This window comes from Corvus kubaryi, unplaced genomic scaffold (assembly GCF_017639235.1).
Source record: "Corvus kubaryi isolate FWS band 111438036 unplaced genomic scaffold, C.kubaryi_AGA036_p1.0 66, whole genome shotgun sequence".
Lineage (NCBI taxonomy): Eukaryota > Metazoa > Chordata > Aves > Passeriformes > Corvidae > Corvus > Corvus kubaryi.
Genome location: NW_024582054.1, coordinates 33,773,753 through 33,795,796, shown reverse-complemented (window position 1 = coordinate 33,795,796; position 22,044 = coordinate 33,773,753). Strand labels below are relative to the sequence as shown.

Below are 22,044 nucleotides of genomic sequence, written 5' to 3'. Positions count from 1 at the left end.
TGGCTGGGCAGGAAGGCCGCCCCGGCCGGCTCCGAGAGGCCGTTACGGGAGCTTGGGCGGGAGCCAAACCCCACCACAGCCCTCAGCGAGCACAGCCTTTGGTGGGGATTGCATCATTCAGCTCCCAGCCCTGCTGGCCTCTGCTCCACCTTCTCCTTCTATGGAGCAGGGATGGGCTTCCAGCATGGAGGGATGTGGGATTCATGCAGGAAGCCCTCAATGTCCCAAACCCACCCTCCCCGAAAGGGCTCCCTCGGCAGCTCTGTGATGTTTCCTGTACTGCTTCTCTACTTCCCTCATGTCTAACCTGAAGCTTCCTGCCCTCAAACACTGACTCAGAGAGGTTCTGTGTTGAAATTAGTGATGAACAGACAGCGATCCATCATGTGGATGCTGTCACAGGACACTTGTGACTCCTTCGATTGCAAAAACCCCCTTGTGTCCTGCAGCAGTGCCAAGGGGAGTTCAGAAATAAATCCAAAGATGAATTTCCTGAGAGGAAGTACCTAAGCTTTTCGAAAAACCCAGCTGCTCAAATTGCACTTTCTGTTCTGAGCAGTTCAGATCAGGACAAGGGCAGCTTCTGTTTCCAGTCATACGTGTCCTAAAATCCAGATTGCTTCAGAATGGGAAAAGCATGGTGGAATGGGGAGTTTAGGTGGAAAAAAGGGTTTAGACTGTCAGAGGGCACGGTTAGATTAGCTACTAGGAAGAAAATCTTGGCTGTGATGCTGGGGAGGCCCTGGCACAGGGTGCCCAGAGAAGCTGTGGCTGCCCCTGGATCCCTGGAAGTGTCCAAGGCCAGGTTGGACGGGGCTTGGAGCAGCCTGGGATAGTGGAAGGTGTCCCTGCCCATGGGACTTAAAGTCCCTTCCAATCCAACCCAGGAGCAGATTCACAGAATCCCAGAATGGTTTGGCTTGGAAGGGACTTTAAAAATCATCCCATTCCACCCCTGCCATGGGCAGGGACACTTTCCACTAGCCCAGGCTGCTCCAAGCCCTGCCCAAGCTGGCCTTGATAGCCAATATTCATCACTTTAGGGCAAACCCACAATAGCAAATCCTGTCATGTGCACTTATGGCATTTCCAGCCCCCCACCCCACACAGCTGCACCCCACTCTTGCTTCCCTGGATCCACAGGGTGGGCATCACTCACCTGTAGGTTCGAGGAATCCCGAGCTGCTGTGTGGTAAAGGTGGGGTCCCAACAGTCGTGGCCTTCTTCTCGTCCCCCTCAGGTCCATCTTTTCCTGTCTCCATGGTCTGGGGGGTGGCACTGGACCGGCCAAACCTGGAGAAGAGCATCCCACCGAGGCCCTTCCCGATGCTTGCAGCTCCTGCATCCAGCACAGAGGGGAAAACCCAACCCAAGATGCATCAATCAAACTGCAAATTAAAGTCACTGCAGCACCCGTTCATTAGAGCTGAGTGATGCAAAACACTCCTGGTGCTTTCCTAGGGTGGGAACATCTGACTGGAGTGTGCTGTGTTTATCCCCAGGCTCATCTCGTCTACAAGCAAAAGCTGCAATTTGGAAGCTGTATTTAGAGAAAAAAAATTGCATGAAATACATCTGCAGAGAGAAATCTGGTACTTTGAAGGATGTGTTGTGATTCCTCTTTCATAAAATGTCTAAGACTAAGACAAAAATGCTTTCTAACAATGTTGGTGCCTTCTGCACTTAAAAATCCCATTGGCACATTTAAGACATTTCTCTTATTAAGGGTCCATTGCCCTCACAGACCTTTAAAAATGTTACATCATCCTTTAAAAGGACTATTTTGGTTGCTCAGGAAGAGGGATCTAAAGTTAAGAGCAGCTATGCCATGTTTTATCCCGACTCTGCTGCCACCTCATGGACAAGATACTAAAGTTACTATGGAAACCCCCCAAAAAAGAGGCCACTCTGCTCTGAAATACCACATATTTCTACTTGAGGAAAAACTGCTTTTCTATACTTATTTGATTGGGAAGATTCCTGGCACTAGGCTTCTCCCAAATCCCACACAGAGAGCTAAAGAAAAGCCTTGAGTCAACAAAAACTGCAAGTGCATGCTCAAGCATAAGCTCCAGTGAAGGGAATTTAAGCTCACTTAAACCAGGGCTTATTTTGACTAAGAAAGCCAGAGAGGAACAGACTTTATATTAAACCAGCCTGAATTTCCTGTTGTAGAATCATGAGTTAAAGGTAACTGTAATGGGTTACATGGTGTGATTTTTCTCCTATCTGCCAATACTAGGAAATGGAATCAGAAAACAAGCTTTAATTTAATTTTTTTTCCATGAAGCAGAATGGAAACTATTAAATCACCGAGATGTTACTTCAATAAGGCAGACAAAAATAAGGCAGCAATAGCATGAACTACATCATCTCCCCCAAGCTTTGTCTCCAATGAACATAAACTGGTTTTTATTTCAGAGCAAATGTCAGCTGGGATTAAACCAAACCAGACACCTACAGAACTCACTGAAACCATCCTCTGCCAGAGGGGATTTTGGGGGTTGGAGCAGATGATCTCCAGAGGTCACTTCCAACCTCAGCCACTCTCTGATTCTGTGCAGCAGACGGGAACAGAATCATGGGATGGTTTGGGTTGGAAGGGACCTTAAAGATCATCCAGTTCCATCCCCTGCCATGGGCAGGGACACCTTCTGCTATCCCAGGTTCTCTGACCTGACCTTGGATACTTCCAGGGATCCAGGGGCAGCCACAGCTGTGCTGGAAAACCTCAGGGCCTCACCACTCTCACAGAGAAGAATTCCTTCCCAATCTCCCATCCATCCCTGCCCTCTGGCACTGGGAAGCCATTCCCTGTGTCCTGTCTGTCCATCCCTTGTCCAAAGAACCTCTCCAGCTCTCCTGGACCCCCTTGAGGCACTGGAAGGAGCTCCAAGACCTCCCCAGAGCCCTCCCCTCCCCAGCTGAACACCCCCAGCTCCCATCCCATCTCCAAAGCCGAGTTTCCTTAGGGCTGTACCCCAACCCCGGGGGAGCAGCGAAGCTCCCAGAGGAGCTGCCATCCCAGCCCAGGGACAGAGGGGACATTACCCAAAATGCTGGCTTTGCCAATGTTGGTGATGGACTCCCCGTAGTGGCGCCGCACCATGACCGGGGACGTGGTGGGGCTGGGCGCCGCCGAGGCGCTCTCGGTGTCCGGGGCTGAGGTAGCTTCTTTGGTGGGGTTGAGGAAACTTGGCTTCATGTGCTCGTAAGGGAGGGGGTTGGCTGTGTTGTACCAGTGGATCTGCACAGGTGAGATGTTGCTGTAGTGTTTCAGGATTAAGGGTTCTAATCTGTAGGCCTGAAAGGGGAATTCGGAGCAAAGATCAATTCCTGGGCGTCCTGACTGGGAAAAAAAACCACTTTCCCTTCCCATCCAGAGCTCTCTCCAACTTCAAATCCAGAATCTCTGCAGTAAGCAAAGCCCAGAAGGTGACACAGTGGTGGTGTTATGGTCTGATTCACTTTTAGTTTCACAGCCTGGAAGATTTATCAGCTGCTTGTGAATCCACTTTTGCACTTGTCTCTGCAACACTTGTACTACACGTTGTTACCAACACACAGGTTACTAACAGGTGGCTGTACTGAGAGAACCAACTTTCTGTAAAGTTAAGCTGATTCTAACACAACAGTGAGGGAGGAATTGGCTGGGTAATGTTTTGTTTGATGGCTCTTCGTTGATCCCTGTGTAAACCACGAATTATGTTTATTTAAAGAACATTTTCCCATTGATTATTTATTTCTCTTTGTCCACTTAGATGTAGAAAAGCACCCTGCACTTCTTTATTTTAAAACTAAGTGAAGTTACTGTTCGCAGAGTGGAACCAATTGTCCCTGACAATCTGGGAAGACTCTGGAATAGCTGGAGTTGAACGTGACCTTGAGATGAGCATGTTTGGATTGACACCCGAATACATTAAAATTCAGCTCCTTTAAATAGGAAAGTATCCCCAAATTGCTGTTCTGCATGAAATTCCAAATGAGACTTGCAGCAAAGAAGTTACCAAGGGGATGCAGATCAAAGGTTCAGTACCTGATTTGGTACCAGCCAACACTGGCTGCTGTGGAATGAGGAAAAGGCAGAGCTACACCAATAATCCTCTCCCAAATATAATCAACAAACTTTTACTTCTAGGATCCTTTGGAAAAAAACCCCAAAAACCAGTCTTTGATTTTCTGTAGTATCTGCCTGTGAAGTCTTTTTTAACAGCAAAAACTTCTTTAGAAAGATGATGATGTTTTAATGGAAGTCAGGAAGTTAAACACAAAATCCTTGTCTGAAGAAGGATTATTTCTTTGCAAAAAAAAAAAAAATCAGAATAATCTCAAATCTTATGCTTATTACTATGAAAAGAGAAGGAAAACATGTGTTATTTAAGCCAATTATTTGTAGGAAATGTAATTTTACAGTTCCAAACCCCAAGCCATTGTATAAAAACCATCAACACATAATCCTCTGCTGGAACATACTCGTGTTGACTCACACACTTTGAAGAACCCACATTATCCCAGAGCTTAAAAACAGGCAAGGTAAAAGCTTGAGACTGCAATTAGAGACTCACCACTGGATCTGTTGGATGGAAAATGTTTAATAATCGGTTACAAATGGTTCTGGGCAGGATGTGGTCCTGGCTGCCGCTGGTTCCGGGACGGATCCCACGCAAGGCCAGGAACACTGCCAGTGGGGATCCCATACAGAAGAAATTCTCAACCTGGGGAGAGATTTCATCCATGTTAATGAGGATGGAAATGATGCTTCCTAACACGGCTGGATTTGATTTCTCTCTCCACCTGATTTCTTGGTTTCAATGGAGGGACTCAAAGTCTCAGTCGGCCCAAACAGGGAAGAACACCATAAAACCCATAAATGAGGGTTAGATTGCCCTTGGCTGCATGTTGGGGTGCTACACAGTTGGAAAACCAAAAATCAAGCTGTGTATTTGAACTCAGAGAGGTCCACCAGCACTGGAAAGGCTGGAGCAAGGAGAGTTTGGGAGAGGCTATGGAAATATAATGAACCTGATTTCTCCTGGAGCTGCCCAAGCTTACCACGCCTCCTCATTCTTATCCTAACCAAGTGCTCCATGATTTTCTTGCTACACCTGGTGTTAAGTGAACAGAATGGTGCTTGTCACCAGTGCCACCATGTCCCAGGAGCAGGCACAGCACACTGAGACACTCTGATGTCACCCAAAGCTGCTGGGACCTCGCTCTCAAGCCCTGCCTCCAACACCAACTGAGCAAATCTGAGCTGCCACATCTGAGAAGTCACTGAACCTGCTTTTAGGGTTAATTACAACCAACCCAAGGTCAGAATTTAACACTGAACCCCCACTACCAACCCTCAGGCATCGCCTCCTAAAACCACCAAATGGAAAACTCCGTGGTAAAAGATATTTCCCTAAGCCAAAATTACCTTTTAACCTTTGTTTTCTTATTTGAAAAATTAATTTTACCATCATCAGATGCTCAGCCAGCAACAGAAATTGCTGAATTCCTGCTAAGTGCACATGAAGGATCCTTGGGATGCCATGTGCCTTCCCTGTATGTCAGCACATGGAATGAGGGCGCAGGAATAATGGTCCTTTTCATCTCTTGGATTCCAGTGCTGCACAAAACATTCCTCCTCCTCCTCTGCCTTGGCACTGGTACCACACCTCTTCCTTCCAAAAGAAGTCCCAACTTGATGGAAAAAGAAGAAAACTGGACCTTCAGCATGGTTATTCCATGTCACATGCAGCAAAGCACTGCTCTGTCACTAAAACAGTCCCTTGAGCCTGCTGCAAAGCTGCTTTCCTTTCCTAAACCCAAGCTTCACTCAGACTTTACCTTCTGGCAGTTTGGACAAAAAGCTTTCTCATCTTCAAACACAACAGAAAGAGACATTCCCAGTGCAATCCTTTAAATGGAGTAAGTAACCTCTAGCCCTGTGCATCTGATACTCCTGTGTCGAGCATCTGAAGGGCACAATTATGGCTTTTCTGCTTTAGGGAGGAATCAGACAGTGCCTGCCAGCTTGCACTTAGCAGAGGACACTCAAAAGAGGCTGGGAAAACCCCCAAAAGATTTCAGTGGTTACACAGTGTGTGGCTTTTGTTCCACTGTTGTCCCATCATTTCTATTGATAAACAGTGTTGGAGTCCCCATCCCTGCAGGGATTTAAAAGCCATGTGGATGTGGCACTTGGGGACGTGGTTTAGTGGTCTCAGGTCTTTTCCAACCTTAATTCTATGATTCTAAACCCCAAATCCTTTAAATTGCAGGCATTAGACTGTCAGTGCTGTTGCAAGGGGGCTGAAGATCAGGCTGCTGTGTTAGAAAACCTAACAGGAACAGAAGACCAAAAATCTTTCTAGAGAATATTTGTTAATTTTGGTGTTTCTCCTGGAAGAAGGAGTGGGGCATTTTCCTGTAAATGTTCAGTAATGCAGGAGACATGTTTAGGAAATGACCTTTCAGTGCAGCACTTCTCTCCTGGTTGGGATTCATAAACAGAAGACTTAATGAATTTATTTGTATTTTAAGCAGAAGCTGAGCCAAGTACTCATCCATTCAACTTAGCACTGCAGTATTTTCATAATTAAGTAGAAAAAAAAGCTGAATGAGTCAACAGAAGTGAGGCAGAGGAGTCCTTTTGTGCATCAGTACGTGCTGGGCACACAGGAACGTGAAGGACAGGTTGGACCTTCCTCCAGAAGAGTTTCTGTAACCTTGGGTGAGTGAGAAGTGCTGAGGAACCCTGGAGCCCTTTGGGACAGGACATTCCAAGTCCAGATTTAAGTGGATTTCCATGTCAGTACTAAGGAAAACTGAGGTATACCCTGCTCTTCTCCTCCCTACCGTGACTGAAAATCATCCTACAATAAAAAATTTCCTCTTTTCACACCTCAAGGGCATAAAGGGGTTGGTGCCTCACCATTCCCCACGTTCTTCAGCCCCTCATCCTTTAACTCCAGCTCCTCTTGCAAGGCTGGTGGGGAGAAGGCTGTGCTTCTAAAGCTCTCCATTTACAGCGGGTTGTTGGCTTTGCTTTTAACCCCCACAGCTCCTGTTGGGATTATTCCATCCTCCCATCTGAGGAGAAGCAGAGGAAGAGAGACAAAGATCCCTCCCCCTCAAATTCCCACTCTCGTGGCTTGTCCAATATTTTATTAGAGTACAGCACACCCCATATCTTCATGTTTTGTGGGGCTTCTCCTCCCCATAAAGTCAATAATAATTTCATTTCCTCTAATATTAAGCACGAACCAAGCAAGCTGCTCTATTTCTTCTTGTATTTGTCCTGCCAAAAGCAACCTTTCTGTTTGCTCAACATCAATCTCAACTCTCCTTCATGTGGCACCAGTGATTCTGTCTCATCCTGGGAACCCTAATTTTTTTTTCAGTCCATAGAAGAGCAGACATGAAGAGCCAAGGGATGGTGGTTGGCACACACAAGGTCGCTCCTTTCAACAAACCAGTCAAGAATGGTGTGCTGGACTGGTTTGCTGATGATTCACCCTGCTGGAATCCTCCCTCGCCATCATTTCCAAGGAAAGCTTCTCTCTCTGGAGCTCTGTCTCAAACAATGGGAGTCACCAATGTGAAGCTTCACAGAAACAAAGCATCTCCCTCTGTCAGTAAGGTCAAGAAAAAGGATGTACTGCAGTGGAAATGCTACCTGAAGATTACAGATCTATCTCATCTATTTAGGTAGATAAAGTCCTCTTTATCTAAAGTTTCTTCCCCCTTTCTTTTCTCCTCTCCATCTAAAAGGCAACTGTCCAAAAACCCTTCAGTTTAAACATAACTGAGTGAAGAATAATCTTTCCCAGAGCTGGGGGAGGACCAGCCTGACTCCAGCTTCCTTGATGGGAGAGATAATAGCCTGACACATGCTTTCAAGCAGTGATGAAAAGGAGAAGGCTGTGACAACATGAACTACGGTTGGTTTCCTCTTTTTTTATGGCTCAACATTGACCTTGGCTTCCAGGAGCCCTTCTGAACTCAGAAGGAAAGAAAAATGGCAAGTTAAGAAACAATAATCCATTTTATTCTCATCTATCATGTCACATTTTTATGGTTTAATACTTCAGGATGGAGTTGAGCAACTCAGAAGTGTTGCACATCCCACCCAGGAGCTGGAAAATGCCTTTTCCCAAAGATAAGGAATTCTAGCAATTTGTACAGCTGATTAGCAAGCAATCTGCTTCATGAGATTGAAAGTGTGCTAACTGTCAGAGCAGAATAATTTGGAAGGAAAATCCACTCCTGGAGGAAATTCAATCAGATTTGCTCAGAGATGTGACATGTCAGAAGGAGTCCCCAAGGAAGATGGATTATCCAGTGGAGTAGAAGTGAAACTTCAAATATGTGATTGATGCAATTTGCCAAATGGGTTTTACCTTCCCACAGAATTGTGTGTGTGTATGATATAATAACTAGGCTTATGTATTAAATATATTTATAATCTATAGATTTACATATATGTTTACATATAATTTCATATATAACAGAAACACAGAATGGTTTGGGTTGGAAGGGACCTTAAAACTCAGCTCATGCCAACCCCTTGCCATGGGCAGGGACACCTCCCACTAGACCAGGTTGCTCAGAATTTATTACAAATATAGAATTGCAGTAAACAACAAGAACCTCCAAATACTGTTTACATACTATATGTACACAACACTTCATCCAACATCCAAATTATTCTACCAAAATCATGTCTAGGGACAAGGGAAAAAACAAAAGTAAGCAGAATGACTCATACTGCAGGTGTATTTTTACAGCAAGCAGAAAAACTCAGTAGAAACCTCTTAAACATACATACCTTAAATTTTAAGACAGGTGGCTTTGATATGGTGGATGCCTTTAACTCATGTAACCTCTCTTCTATCTCTCTCAACCTGGAAAATAGAGATCTTTCTGAGATCCAATAAAAAATGCAGCTTTAACCTCTCTGATCCAAACAGGCATTCCTGTGGGGTCCAACAGTTTTGTCTGCTGGGAAGAGAGAGTGATGGTGTCAGTATTTCCTGGAGCAGCTCAACTGATTAAGCATCAATGTCTGTCAAATCCCGTTTCTCTGGCCACAGAGGGAATCAATCAAGACATGACAATTCCCCTGTTCACCGCCCCAAGCACATGCCCACCCTCCTTCCTCAGGAGTCGCTGACTCACCTCCAGTTTCCTTGGTGATTTTGCAGCCAAATCACCTGCTTTATTTTGTTTTAAAACCCCCAAACAACAACAAAGCCCCAGGAAATGGTCTGGGCATTATGGAGTTCTGTATGGAGGTGGAATATCTGGAGGATGGTGTCCCACCCTTTCAGCTACCATGAAAAAAGGTTGTTCACCTGCTTTTCTGGCTGGCCTGAATTTAAAAAGCAGCTACAATACAAAGCACACGTATGGATGGGTAAAACTGTTCCCCAGCCCCAGCAGAATTCCAGGGGTTACAGGATGTCAGCAGTCGATTTTCCATCATTTCACACTGAATTGCTCACAAAGGGGAGAGCCACTCTTTCCGTGCAGAAGTGCCAGTGTCAAATGATACTTGGGATTTCTGTAAAGCACTTCAGAGGATGCCTAAGGAGCTGGAGCACGAGTGTGAAAATGGCCATTTCTCCCTTATCACATGTTTGTGATATGCCTCAAAGGTCATCTTATCACTGCAACACTTCATTCGGTTTCTAAACTTCCCTTTTCTCAGAGATCTTCACTTTGTCCAGCCCTGCAGCTGACAGAGACATCCTGCACCCATCCCTGGTGAGACACATCCTGATTCCCACCACAGCAGAGCTGCTGCTAAATGAATGCTTCCCAAGTACCACCAATACTCAAGACTGGTTTCAGGAAGGAACCAAAAACTGCGATTCATGATTTGTCATGTCCCACTTGAACGACTGAAGTTGCTATTTTTAGATTCTCTGTCTATTGGGTGTCTCACAGCACAATATCCCCAACCCTGGAAGTGTCCAAGGCCAGGTTGGATGAGGCTTGGGAGCAACCTGGGATAGTGGAAGGTGTCCCTGCCCATGGCAGGGGGTTGGAACTGGATGATCTTGAAGGTCCCTTCCAACCCAAACCGTTCGGTGAGTCTGTGTGGATTCAGAGCTCCCTGTGCCTGCCCAGTGCTGTGTTTAGCATTTACCACCCAGCCCCAGCAGAAGAACATCAGCCACCAAAGATAACAGCCCTGGTGGGTTCTGGAAACACCCAGAGGGCGTTATCCAGGGATGTGGTTATCTCCTTTAATCCCTGGCAGTGGGGCCATTACCGTTGTTTGGTTATGTAAAGTTCCTCGAGCAAACGCTGCTCCTCGTAGCTCATCCAACGCTCTTCCAGCTCGTCCTCCTCCTTCTGCAGCAACTGCTCATAGAGCCTGACTGGATTCCAGCCAGTCATGATGTCGTAGGTGATGACACAGCCCAGTGAGTGGGACACGATGGAGACCTTCCCTCCCTTCTCCTCGAACTCTGGATTCCGGGAGCAGAACAGGGAGTACAGGCGGTTCAGCTCCTGCTGCAGCCCCTTCACCAGCTGGGTCAAGAGGGTGAGGAGAGAGAGTTTAGTATCAACATCTTGTTGCTCCAGCTGATGTTCAGGAATGTCCCCATCCCACACTGACCCCTTCCTGTTCGCTCAGGCTGGGAAGATGAGCATAATCCCATGGCCAGCAGCAACTGCTTGGCTGATGGTCACTGACTCCAGAGGTTCATCCCTCCCCTCCAGAGCCACCAGCAGCCACCACAAAGGACACGTGGTGACCCTAAAACAGCTGTACTGCACGGCCCAAGCCATCAAATTGAAATAAACACTTCAATAAATGGCAGCTGTGCTTGAAATACTGAACAGCACCCTCTGAAGTGAGCGTTACCTGGTGTTCACTGGCACAACAGTGACTACTGGCACAGTGGTATTTCCCTTCTCACTGGATTCTCTCCCATTTTCTCCACAGCACTGAACATTTCTCTTGTGTCAAGAGGCTCAGCTCCTTTGTTAATTTAAGGAGGATGGAAGGAGCCTGAGCCACACATGACCTGGAATCACCTCACATCTCTGCCATAACCTTGGCATCACCCTACTAAACGTTAGTCATGCCCTCTTCTCCTTTATCACTGTGAGCAATAGGGGATTGGGAAGAGAAATCCACTAAAATGGATGTGCTCAGACATGGCAGTGAGACCCTGGATGGGTTCTGGGAAAATATCCTCAAATTGCTTTTGGGTCTCAGCAAAGCAGGCTTGAACTCATCAAGCCTTTCATTCTCCTCCCCACTGCCTGGCTAAAAGGAGATGCAGCTTTCAGTCCTCCTTCCCTTCCTACACCTGCACCTGCTGGAAATTATTCCCAAGGAATCAGAATGAAAAGATGCTGCTAAAAAGTAAAAAGCCTCATCTCAGGTAAGAGGATGATACTGGAGGAGAAAAGGCACAAATGAGACACACAGAGCCAGAATGTGAACATTTGATATAAACAGTGCTTAAAACCCAGTTTTCTGGTTATAGGCTTCCAGGAGGGAAAAGCAGGAGTGCAATGCAGTTCTTGAACATCACAGACTATTCCTATAGTACTACAGCAATGAATAAATATCAGTCCTATGTTCACTGAGTCTCTCTGCTCCAAATCCTACACTATAGGATAAAAAGGTACAGCTTCCCAGAAAGTATTTTAGAGAGAAACACTGAAAACCATGAGATTTGGGAACTGGCCAATGCAAAAAAAACTCAAAAAAAGGCAGCTTTGCCTGTGAGACTCAGCATGGAAACTGAGCAATGCTTCCAGGCTGTGGCAGGGAGGAGGACAAACAAGAGAGTGCAAATCATTCCCTTGTTAGCAATGGGAAATTAAAGCTGTGGAACATATAATTTCAGCATGATTTTTCAAGAGCCTGAGTCATTAGTGAATATAAATATGAATGGCACCAGAAGTGCCAGTGTTTGATACACATTTTACTGAGGGAGAATCCACACAACAAACCCGCTGCCTGAAGCGCTGTGAAATGATTAACAGAGCCTTGCTGCAGCTTGGAGAAAGGAGCATCAGAACACCTATTTTCAACTGGTTTTGGCTGTGATGCTGCCTCTTCTTCCATTTGGGTCTACACAGACTGTGGGCACAAACTTTCACACATGAACAAACAGGCAGAGGTTTCAGCAAGAGCTGGAGCTGAAAATATCAATCAGGATGAGCTGCGGCTGGCTGGGATTTTCTCCATTTAAAAAGGTTTTGATTAAAACCTCCAACAAAATAGCAAGAATCAGTTGAAAGCAAAGTGTTTGGGGATTCCTGCCAGAAATGGGTAAAAAATCTTCTGGCATCATGGCATTTCCATTATAAACATCAGATCTTGCAATCTGAGGGCATAAAACAGAACACCCTTGGAAAATCCTGGTTGGACTCTTGAGTCCAGCCCTGTTTTTAACTGTCCTTCTCCTTAAAAACTTGCTGCTATTGAGAAGTTAGGCACAAACATGGGCATAACTAAGAAATGCATTTCCAAATAGGTGCACATTTGCAATTTTGCAGACCAGAGTCCAAGCACTGAATTCAACCAAATCACCTGATGGAGATCATTCCTTAAACTCCAAATCCCTCAGGTAATTGTGGAGTAGAAGGTCTGCTGTGGGAAAGGCTCCAGATTTCCAGGCACTGTGAATGGTCTGGTTTGCTGCTCTGCCAAAACCAGGAGCCCTCCACCTGCAGTGAGCTCTTAGGGATGTTGGTGTCCTGCCAACAGTCCTGTGCCAGTCCTAAGATTAGGAACTGAACCTTTTTGGTGCAGAGTAAGGAAAAAAATAGGAAAAAAAAAAAAAAGGAAGAGAAAAGGAAAAGCATATTCATTTAAAGTCCCAGCTAAAATTCTGTTTGGTTAAGCAGCATATGAAGTTAAGATTATATTTATTGGGGGTTGGAACTAGATGATGTTGAAGGTCCCTTCCAATCCAAGCCATTCTATGATTTAATCCTGATCTGCTTTCTGAAGTCTTAAAAAGCATAAAATATTCCAACTTGTGCAAGAAAAGTTTGGTTTGAACAGGGTTTTAGTGCAGTAAATATAACATGAACTGCATTCAAATCTTTTGTAGTTACAGCTTGATATATCCTAAGAATCCATACAAAAATAGCTTCTAAAAACACTGACTTTACGTTGCCTAAAATCAGTGATTTTTTCGTTGGATTTACACATGAAAAATAAAACTGCCTATCAAATTTTCTCTCCTAAATGGAAGCACTATAATAAATTTTTAAGAGCTGATTTTTTTATGCACAGCTTGTCTTTCTACTCCCTCTAAAGGGTCTTAATTAAAGGCTCATTATTAAATTAAAAAAAAAAAAAAACCCAAACAACAAAACAACAACTCCTTCCTCAGCCTCCCACACCCCACGACATCCAAGTGGCTGCTCCGTGTCTGCACCTCATGGCTGGGTTAGAGGGATTGGCTGCCTCATCCTGAGCTTGCTGACAGCTTCTCCTGCTCTCCACTGCACCTCCATCCAAGGAACTCCTGGTTAAGTCAGCCCTTTTCCCACTGCTTTCCCTGGTGCTCCTGCCAGCCCCAAACCTCAGCATTTGCTGGTCCGTGGGGTCTATTATGTGCTTAGGAAGCACCTGCTGGTTCTGCCTCAAAACAGGAGAGCAGGAATCATCCAAAAAACCCCAGGAATGGTGGGACTGGAGGAATGCAGCATGACCAGATCCCTCTCTCTCTTTCTAGCTCCTTTCTTCCATCCTCCCTCCCAGTTCCCAGCTCATTTTGGGGACAGTGGGAGCTGTCTCTCCACCCAAGGGGTTCATAGGGCTTTCCCTCCCAAAAGCCTAGAGATTCCTTAAGTTTCTGCCCAACCCATTTTACCACCTCCTAAGGCTTCTCCCACAGACAAAACAAGTTCAAATACATCACAAAAGAGTAAGAGGCAGCAGTCAATTGAGTTTTTTTCCCTCTGCAGCTGCTCTGGCTGCTCTGTTCCATCACCTCCAGCTCTCCCAGAGGGAGCAGGGGAATGCAGCACGTTCACCTGTCTCTTACTGAGCAGATCAAACACTGTAACAAAGGCAACAATTCCTATTTCTTCCAGAAAAGCTGTATCAAATCCCATCCTCCCAGCTGGCCCTCCTACCTCAGCACTCATTCAGCAGCAGCCTGAGGACACTGAGATATTTCCAAGAAAGGGCCTGGAGTGACAGGACAAGGGGAAATGGCTTCCCACTGATAGAGGGCAACATAGATGGGATATTGGGAAGGAATTCCTGGCTGGGAGGGTGGGGAGGCCCTGGCACAGGGTGCCCAGAGAAGCTGTGGCTGCCCCTGGATCCCTGGAAGGGGATTGGAGCGGGTTGGACGGGGCTTGCAGCAGCCTGGGACAGTGGAAGGTGTCTCTGCCCACGGCAGGGGGTGGAATGAGATGGGATTTAAGATCCCTTCCAACCCAAACCATTCTTATGATTATTATCTCCCTTTATCAGCTGAAGTTTTGCCAATAAATCCTCCTTGCAGGAAACTCAAGCCTGCAGGATCAAGTTGCTCAGAAGGCAGCAGCTCATACTCAGACTAACTGAGGTTAAATGCTCTCTGCCCTTCAGAAACCAAATTAAAGGCAGAGCAAGGAATGGTCTTTCCACACACTCACGGAGAGCTGGCACGAGGGCCACGCAATTCCAGGGGAAGCCAAAACCCAGAGCGCTGACCAAGGAGCAGGAGGCTGGACTTGATGAGGCCAAAAATGCCCTCTGCTTTCCCAGTTATGTGCCTGCCTAGCACATGGCTTCCAGGAAATCAAAAAATATCAGCTTATCCCAACCATTCAGGAATCCTGGTGGCACAGGGCTGTGCTTTGTAAGGATAAGGCGGGGAGTCTGAGTCAGGTGACACATCCCTGTCACCTCAGACTGAACAACACTGATAAAAAGGGCAGCAGAATCATGTCTTTTATCACCTCCTGAACTGCTGGATCATGATGGGAACAAGAACTCGTGGAAGGCGTGAGACACCCAGAGCTGCTACCCTTTTGTGCAGAGCATTACCAGCATCCTGTGCCGAGCTGGAAAAAACCAAACCTCTAAATTTCAGCAGCAGCATCCCAAACAGTTGTTCAACCTCTAAATTCCAGCAGCAGCATCCCAAACAGTTGTTCAGCCTCCTCTGAGGAAATGCAGCCTTGAGCATACGAGCATAAATAAGCATAGATAGCATGTTCCTGGCAAAGCAGAAGGAAATTGGGCTCTGTGTGTGGTGAGCAAACACCTCCTGGACCCACACCAAGGAGATCCAGAACTCCATCCCCTGATCCATTTTGTGGGCACATGGCTGGCGTTGAAGGGGCTTTTCAGTGCACACCAAAATTACCAGAGTAGAAAATGACATTTTCCTCTCAAAATCCAGGAGATGAGTTTTTTCAAGATAACAAGGAGTACAAAACCCCTGCTGGCACCTGAGCACAGCAGTAACACAGAGCTTGAGTGCTGCTCCTTTCTCTCTGCCGTCTCCCCAGGATCCTCACCCACTGGACAATCTTCCCACACCCCCAGTTTTTTAACAAGTATGAAAAATAAAATAAAATACCTGTGGAATGGGAGTGCAGGAAACCTGACCTCTGCACCCTCTCCAGCCTGAACAGCAGGACTGTTTCTGCAGGCTTTGTGGGAAAGGAATGTGAAGGAGAGCTGAGGAACAGTGAGCTCTGCAAGCAGCTCTTTCCAAATGTCAAGAGAACTTCAGGAGAAAGTGCAAACTCGTTTGAAATTCAGCCAGCAGGCAACAGGGAGTGGGAGCCAGCTGGAGGGGGAAGAGGGTCCTCGAAAGCCAAGGGAAGAGCTGCAGCTCAAGGGTGGATTGTGAAGGACTGGGAAAGCGAAGATGAGGAGTTTTTGCTCCACGTGGCCCAGGAGAACGTGCTAGCAGAGCTGGTGAGGCTGCTGACCCTCCAGGAGACAACAGTTGTCACATTCCCTGATGGAATCACTGAGGGATGCCAGAGGAGTGTCACAACAACAGATGAGAGGCCAGAATGAGCCGTGGCTGTGGGAACAGACGGGAAGGGCTCCGTGTCTTAGGGATGATACAGAAAAAGGATCTGTGGATCTGAGTCTCTCTCTTAAGACCCCTCTTGCTGTCGAAAAGCTGACTCTAACCCATTTCCAACAAGTCACTGTGCTCAAGATGAAGTTTAGGTTCAGGCAGAGCCAGTAACCAATCACTTTATAAAGCTGAGAATAAATACAAGGGCAATCAAATTAATTAAACCAGCCATGGAAGTGCTGCCAAGCAGCTCCTTCACTATTAGGTTCAACAGGATATGCAAAACCAATGCTGAAATAGTCTCAGTTTAAAATTTTCAGCTTCCCATCTTGTTTTCAAACACACCCGAACCAGTTGCCTTTTATTGCTGAAAGGAGTGCACAGGAGAATGGTATTTCCATTGCAAAACTTCATATCCAAGAGGGATGAAAGCTCTGGTAAAAGTTAATACCTCTCCAAAATTTCAAGGGGTTAGTCATCCATTTTCCTTTTAAATATGTGTATAAGGGCAAACCATGAAGCCATTCCAAGGTCAGGACTCTGAGCAACCTGTTCTAGTGGAAGATGTCCCTGCCCATGGCAGGGGTTGGAATGAGATGATCCTTAAGGTCCCCGACCTAAACTATTCCATGATTCTAAGGTGGACAGTGAAGTTTCTCCACTTTTATAGTGCAATATTTGCACTAAATCCTTAGACATCTTGGGATGATGGATGTAAATAATATTTATCCTGCACTAGAGGCATTTTCTCCAAGACATATCCCAATAATTTACAGAGTTACAATTAGCCTGCAAGTGAGTACAGTGAAGAGCAGTAAAAAAAAGGCACTTAACAGTTTAATGAAGGTGCCAACTCTGAATTTACTATGCAACAATTGGTCTTTTTAATCTCTGTTGCAGCCATTTATTATTAAAGAAATACGAAGCTACAGTGACACAGATGTGAAACAAAGTCACCCACTGAGGACACTAAAACCCAAGATTACCTTACCACAGATGGACCAGCAAGGTCAGAGGTAGAATGTGAAATAACTGTTCATTTAGACATAGGCCTGTGTGCATCAAAATACCCATTTATTGCTTTTTCTCACACCTGGGTAATGTTTAAAGAGGGATTTGGTACAGAGGAGGATACAGCACAATTCTCTCCCACAAAAACACCCCAGCTGAATCTGTTGGCTTCAGTCTGAGCCCAGACTGGGATGTCTACGGGGCTGGGCTGAATTATTAATGCCTGTCTGGTATCACATTGCATGCCACAAGTCAGAGGCACTCTTTTGGATATTCTCCTGCCACACTGGAGAAGAAACAATAACTGAAATCAGCTCTGGGAAGGCTCAGATGAGCAACCCAGTGCCCCTGAGACAGCTCTGTGCTCTCCTGGGACACTGACAGGACAAGGCTCCTTCCCCTGGAAGGAGACAGTGGCTGCCACTTGCAAACCCCTTAAATGAGCTGCTTAAAGAGTGGTCAGGAGCTTTAAAGAAGAAGTTATGATACTTCCACGTGGGGAAAAATCCTTGAAAGGGGAAAGAAAATTCCCATCCAAGCATTGTGCCCTGGGTGCTCAAAACCCAAAATGCCAAGGGGGTCCTGGGCTGCATCCTTGGCACTGTGGGGAGCAGGGAGAGAAGGAGGATTCTCTCCCTGCCCTGGTCACAGGAGAGCCCACCTGGAATGCTCTGTCCAGCCCTGGGGCTCCCAACAGCAGCAGAAGCTGCTGGAGAGAGTCCAGAGGTGCCAAGGAGCTGCTCCAAGGGCTGGAGCCCCTCTGCTCTGGAGCCAGGCTGGGAGAGCTGGGGGTGTTCACGTGGAGAGGAGAAGGATCCAGGGAGAGCTCCGAGCCCCTTGCAGGGCCTAAAGGGGCTCCAGGAGAGCTGGAGAGGGACTGGGGACAAGGGATGGAGGGACAGGACACAGGGAATGGCTTCCCAGTGCCAGAGGGCAGGGATGGATGGGAGACTGGGAAGGAATTGTTCCCTGTGAGGGTGGGGAGGCCCTGGCACAGGGTGCCCAGAGAAGCTGGGGCTGCTCCTGGATCCCTGGAAGTGTCCAAGGCCAGATTGGACGGGGCTTGGAGCAGCCTGGGACAGTGGAAGGTGTCCCTGTCCATGGCAGGGGTGGAACAAGATGGTTTTTCAGGTCTCTTCCAACCCAAACCATTGTGGGATTCTGTGGCTGCTGAGAGCCATCAGCTGAACAGCAGCCTCCTCTTCTCTAGGCCGAGCTCACCACATTCCTCAATTTATTTCCCAGGGGCAAAGCCAAATTTAATAAACTCCTTTTGAGATCCTTTGAGGATTTCTGGGTGGAAAGCACTGGAAGTGGCCGGAGAACACAAAGAATTGTGTTGGGGTGACAAAGCAGTGAGCAGGGGCATTAATTCTGAGCAATGTGTGACCATGGGACTACTCAAAGATAAGGCTCATTCCTGAGCTGGAAGGAGCAAAGTGCCACAAGAAAAACACGCTGAAGATGGGAAAATCATCCAGAAGAATGCTCCATTTGACACTGTTGTGTTAAACTCTGCAAAGTTAGGTCAGAGAAAATAAAATGGGAGAAGGAAGAGTAACTTGTGTGTATTGCTGCAAACATTTCAAGGAAATTCATTAGATTTGATGAAAAAAAACCAACTCAGTATTTGGTAATCAGATCTAAGCACACTCCTTTTATGTCAATTCTCACACCCAGGGGATGGTGATAAACCTGTAAAACTGCAGTTCTACTGAGCAATGAATTCAATTTTCACGCACTGCTGGCCAGCACACCTGAACTTTACTCACTAATCCATTTCCCATAAGATGTCCACAGACATGCCAAGCCTCTGATGCAGCTTAAAAAATATCTGTTTTCAAGCTGCCAGAGAAATTTTCAGTGCTTGCCACAAAAGTTCATGTTGGGCTTCAGGTACACAACAAACAGGGAAACCAGAGAGACAGCGGAGAGCCCTGATCAATGAATTCTGCATTACTGAGCAGGAAGAGAGGTACAGATTTCAGTTTTAAAACTGTGTTGCCAGTCTAAAGGACTTAAACACACCTAATTTGACTGAAAGATAGCATCAAATTCCCAGGTAAGATTTGAAAGCCTCACCCTGCCCCAGTCTAACCATGCTCAGGGTACCGAGGCTGCAAAAGGATTAACACTACTCCATACATAACACAGCCAACACAGAAAAAACCCTGCAATTCCTACAGAAATTCATCCTAAAACAGCCACAGGGGTTTTCCAGTAAGTTTGATACACGAGGGATGCTATTGGGATGATGCAATACCCAAGTTTTACAGGCTACTTCATTTATTCAGGTTATAATCATTTATTCAAGGCTTATCATTTCTTACAGGCCCCTATCACTTATGATCATATTCCTGGCTTTTCTCCTCTGATTAATGGGGTTACTCAACAGCTACACAGATGGGTCAAGGTAGGATGGGAGCATCCAGGATATAAACAGCCCCCTGATAAACTAAGTGGGGATCATTTTGGTTTCCCTGCAAGGCAAGTGCACACAAATGCGTTCAGACTGGCTTGGGTGTGTTTGCTCGTGCTGCCATCCCATCTGTCTTCAGAAAGAGCAAAAACGAAGTGACAAATATCCATGGATTTTGTCAGAGGTAAAAAGAATCTCAGCTCCATGGACTCCCATTGGTATAAATATGAAGGAATTTAAAAAAAACCCACGCTGTTAAAATCTTTCCCATTTCTAAGCTGTTGTTACAGAACCATTTTAGACATTTCTGCTCTAAATAAATGACACAGATTGTGCTTTTTGCTGTCTTTCTTCTTCTCTCAGCCTTAAAACCCTGATTACTACGGGTGACCACGACATACCTACAAAGTGTTAGCACCCTTTATTCAGGTTTTCCTTAGAAAGGAACTTTCCCAACATTCCCAAATCCAGATTGTTTCGGCCCCTATGCCCTGCTGTAGTAAAATTTACATAAAAATGTGTTTCCCACACTTACCTCATCCCTGTAAAGAGGACTGGTGTAGTACATGATGTCCATGGCGCTGCTGTTGAGCATATCCCGTAAACCCCGCACTTTATCCGGAGTTATGGAGTCCACAGTGTCTGGAAAAAAAAAGAAGAGACTTAAGTTACATCCAGGAGAATGATTAAACAGAATCATGGAGTGGTTTGGGTGACCTTAAAGATCATTCAGTCCCACCCCCTGCCATGGGCAGAAACACCTTCCACTGTCCCAGGGTGCTCCAAACCCCGTCCAACCTGGCCTTGGGCACTTCCAGGGATGGAAATGTTCAAAGCTGTACAAACCAAACAAAAATGCAAGCAAGGCACAAGCAGAGAACACAGATGGAAGTTCTGGGGAGAATTTTGCAGACTGCAGCTGCTGGAGCAGCAAAAGAAGCGAGTCCTGTACCTCCATCGAGGGTCAGCTTTGATCTCCACTCCACTGGGAGGAATTCCACGTGTGTTGCAAGATTGGAAAAATACTTTTCTTCCACTTTTCTTGCAGTATCTCGCATCCTACAAAAAAGAAAGGAACGTGTTCCTATACAGACTACTCTTGGCACAACACACTTCCTGAACTACTGCTTTTCCATATATAGAATTCCCTCGATTTCAAGTTTTTATTATGAAATACCTAAATTCTCCTATAATGAAAAAAATTCTGTGCATTGCTTCCTCAAAGGAGTCTAAATGTATCACACTGTGGGCTTAACATAATCCACCTAAATTCAATTCAATTCAGTTCTGGTGGGTTTGGGGCTGAATGCGAAAGGTAAGGATGAGAAAATTAGAGAAGAATGAGAAAATCAGAAAATAGAAAATTAAGAATTACACCTCTGCCTTGAAATCTACAATCCACTGAAATCAACTATTTGACCAGTACAGAAGGAAGACAATTCAGTGCTTTTAAACACAAAGAAAACTCTTAAAAATAGGGCTTGAAAGAGCAGAATTTTATTTTAATTTTACATACTGAATTGGAAGGCTTGAAAGCTCCAAGGGGGAGAAACAGGATCACTTATGAGTGCTTTAACTTGCAGGAGCAGATGCAGAGGCTTTTAAAAGACTTCTCATTTTTACAGCATATCTGAACATGAACATTGCTGCACCTCTCTCAAGGGATGAGAAAAACTTAAAATACCTAAACCCCAAAGTATATCTGACCCTCTCTGTTAACAGTCAGGGGGAAAAGGGGAATAATGATAAATTATGTTCTTTTAAAAACATGACTTGATTTGTGTTGTGTGAAAAACCCATCACTGAAAAGGAAAACCAGCATGAAATCATATTCCATATTCAATATCCAGGCATTTCTGTTGACATCCCTCAGCACCCAAAGTGGGGAAGTGTTTTATTTTCCTTTCTTTCCCTTACCTGAATCCTGGCCCCAAGAGTATTCCCATTTTTGAAGATGAGCACAACAAACCAAATCCAATCCCCGTGCTGGGTTTCCAGCACTTGGTTCCCAGTTCAAGGCATCAAGTTTTTTATTTATTTCAGTGTTTCAATGTGTTTTTTCCCCCTATTCTCAAAGCAACCCCTTTTTAGTTAATTCTACAACCAAAGGCACAATGATGTTAATCTTCCACCTGCACTTCCACCTGCCCAAATGCTGTTTAGTGAGTTTAATCCCTGAGCTGAGGCACTTTCCTTGGATGTATTAATGCTCCTCTGCTCTTCAGGAGAAATGAGACTCACTACCAACACCTGGGACAGGAATTGCTTCATCTGCTCCATGTGCTGGGCATTCCTGCACCAGCACTATCCAAAAATCCTATCTGGAGAACTCTGCCAAAATCCAGTCTTGAAAAGGAGAAGGATAGGGTAGGAAGGGGTAGGAAAGTCAATGCCTTGGGGAAGAAAAAAAAAAACCAAAACCATTCTCTACAAAGACAATTATTTCTTCTTCTCTATCATTGTTTTTTTACCCCAGGAAAAGTTCATTATGCAACTAAAAAGGCAGATTAATCATGTACCACATTTTTTAAAAAGGCAGTGAAAACATTTTTCCATCACTGACACTTAATTTCTGCTGAAAGAAAAGAAAAAGGAGGGGGGGGGGAA

General features: G+C 45.6%; 1 protein-coding gene across 4 annotated transcripts in view; it reads right to left on the bottom strand.

Moving 5' to 3' along the window:
• The window catches only part of DDHD1 (DDHD domain containing 1), a 60,113-nt gene that overhangs the window by 2,033 nt on the left and 36,036 nt on the right, over positions 1-22,044 (bottom strand). For all 4 annotated transcript variants that reach the window (XM_042047237.1, XM_042047234.1, XM_042047236.1 and 1 more), the window contains 7 exons: positions 20,390-20,496; positions 19,973-20,079; positions 10,265-10,527; positions 8,816-8,891; positions 4,566-4,715; positions 3,052-3,304; positions 1,160-1,339 (listed from right to left, as the gene is read on the bottom strand). In XM_042047237.1, coding sequence (XP_041903171.1) covers positions 1,160-1,339; positions 3,052-3,304; positions 4,566-4,715; positions 8,816-8,891; positions 10,265-10,527; positions 19,973-20,079; positions 20,390-20,496 — 1,136 coding nt within the window. The remainder of the gene's footprint in view (positions 1-1,159; positions 1,340-3,051; positions 3,305-4,565; positions 4,716-8,815; positions 8,892-10,264; positions 10,528-19,972; positions 20,080-20,389; positions 20,497-22,044) is intronic.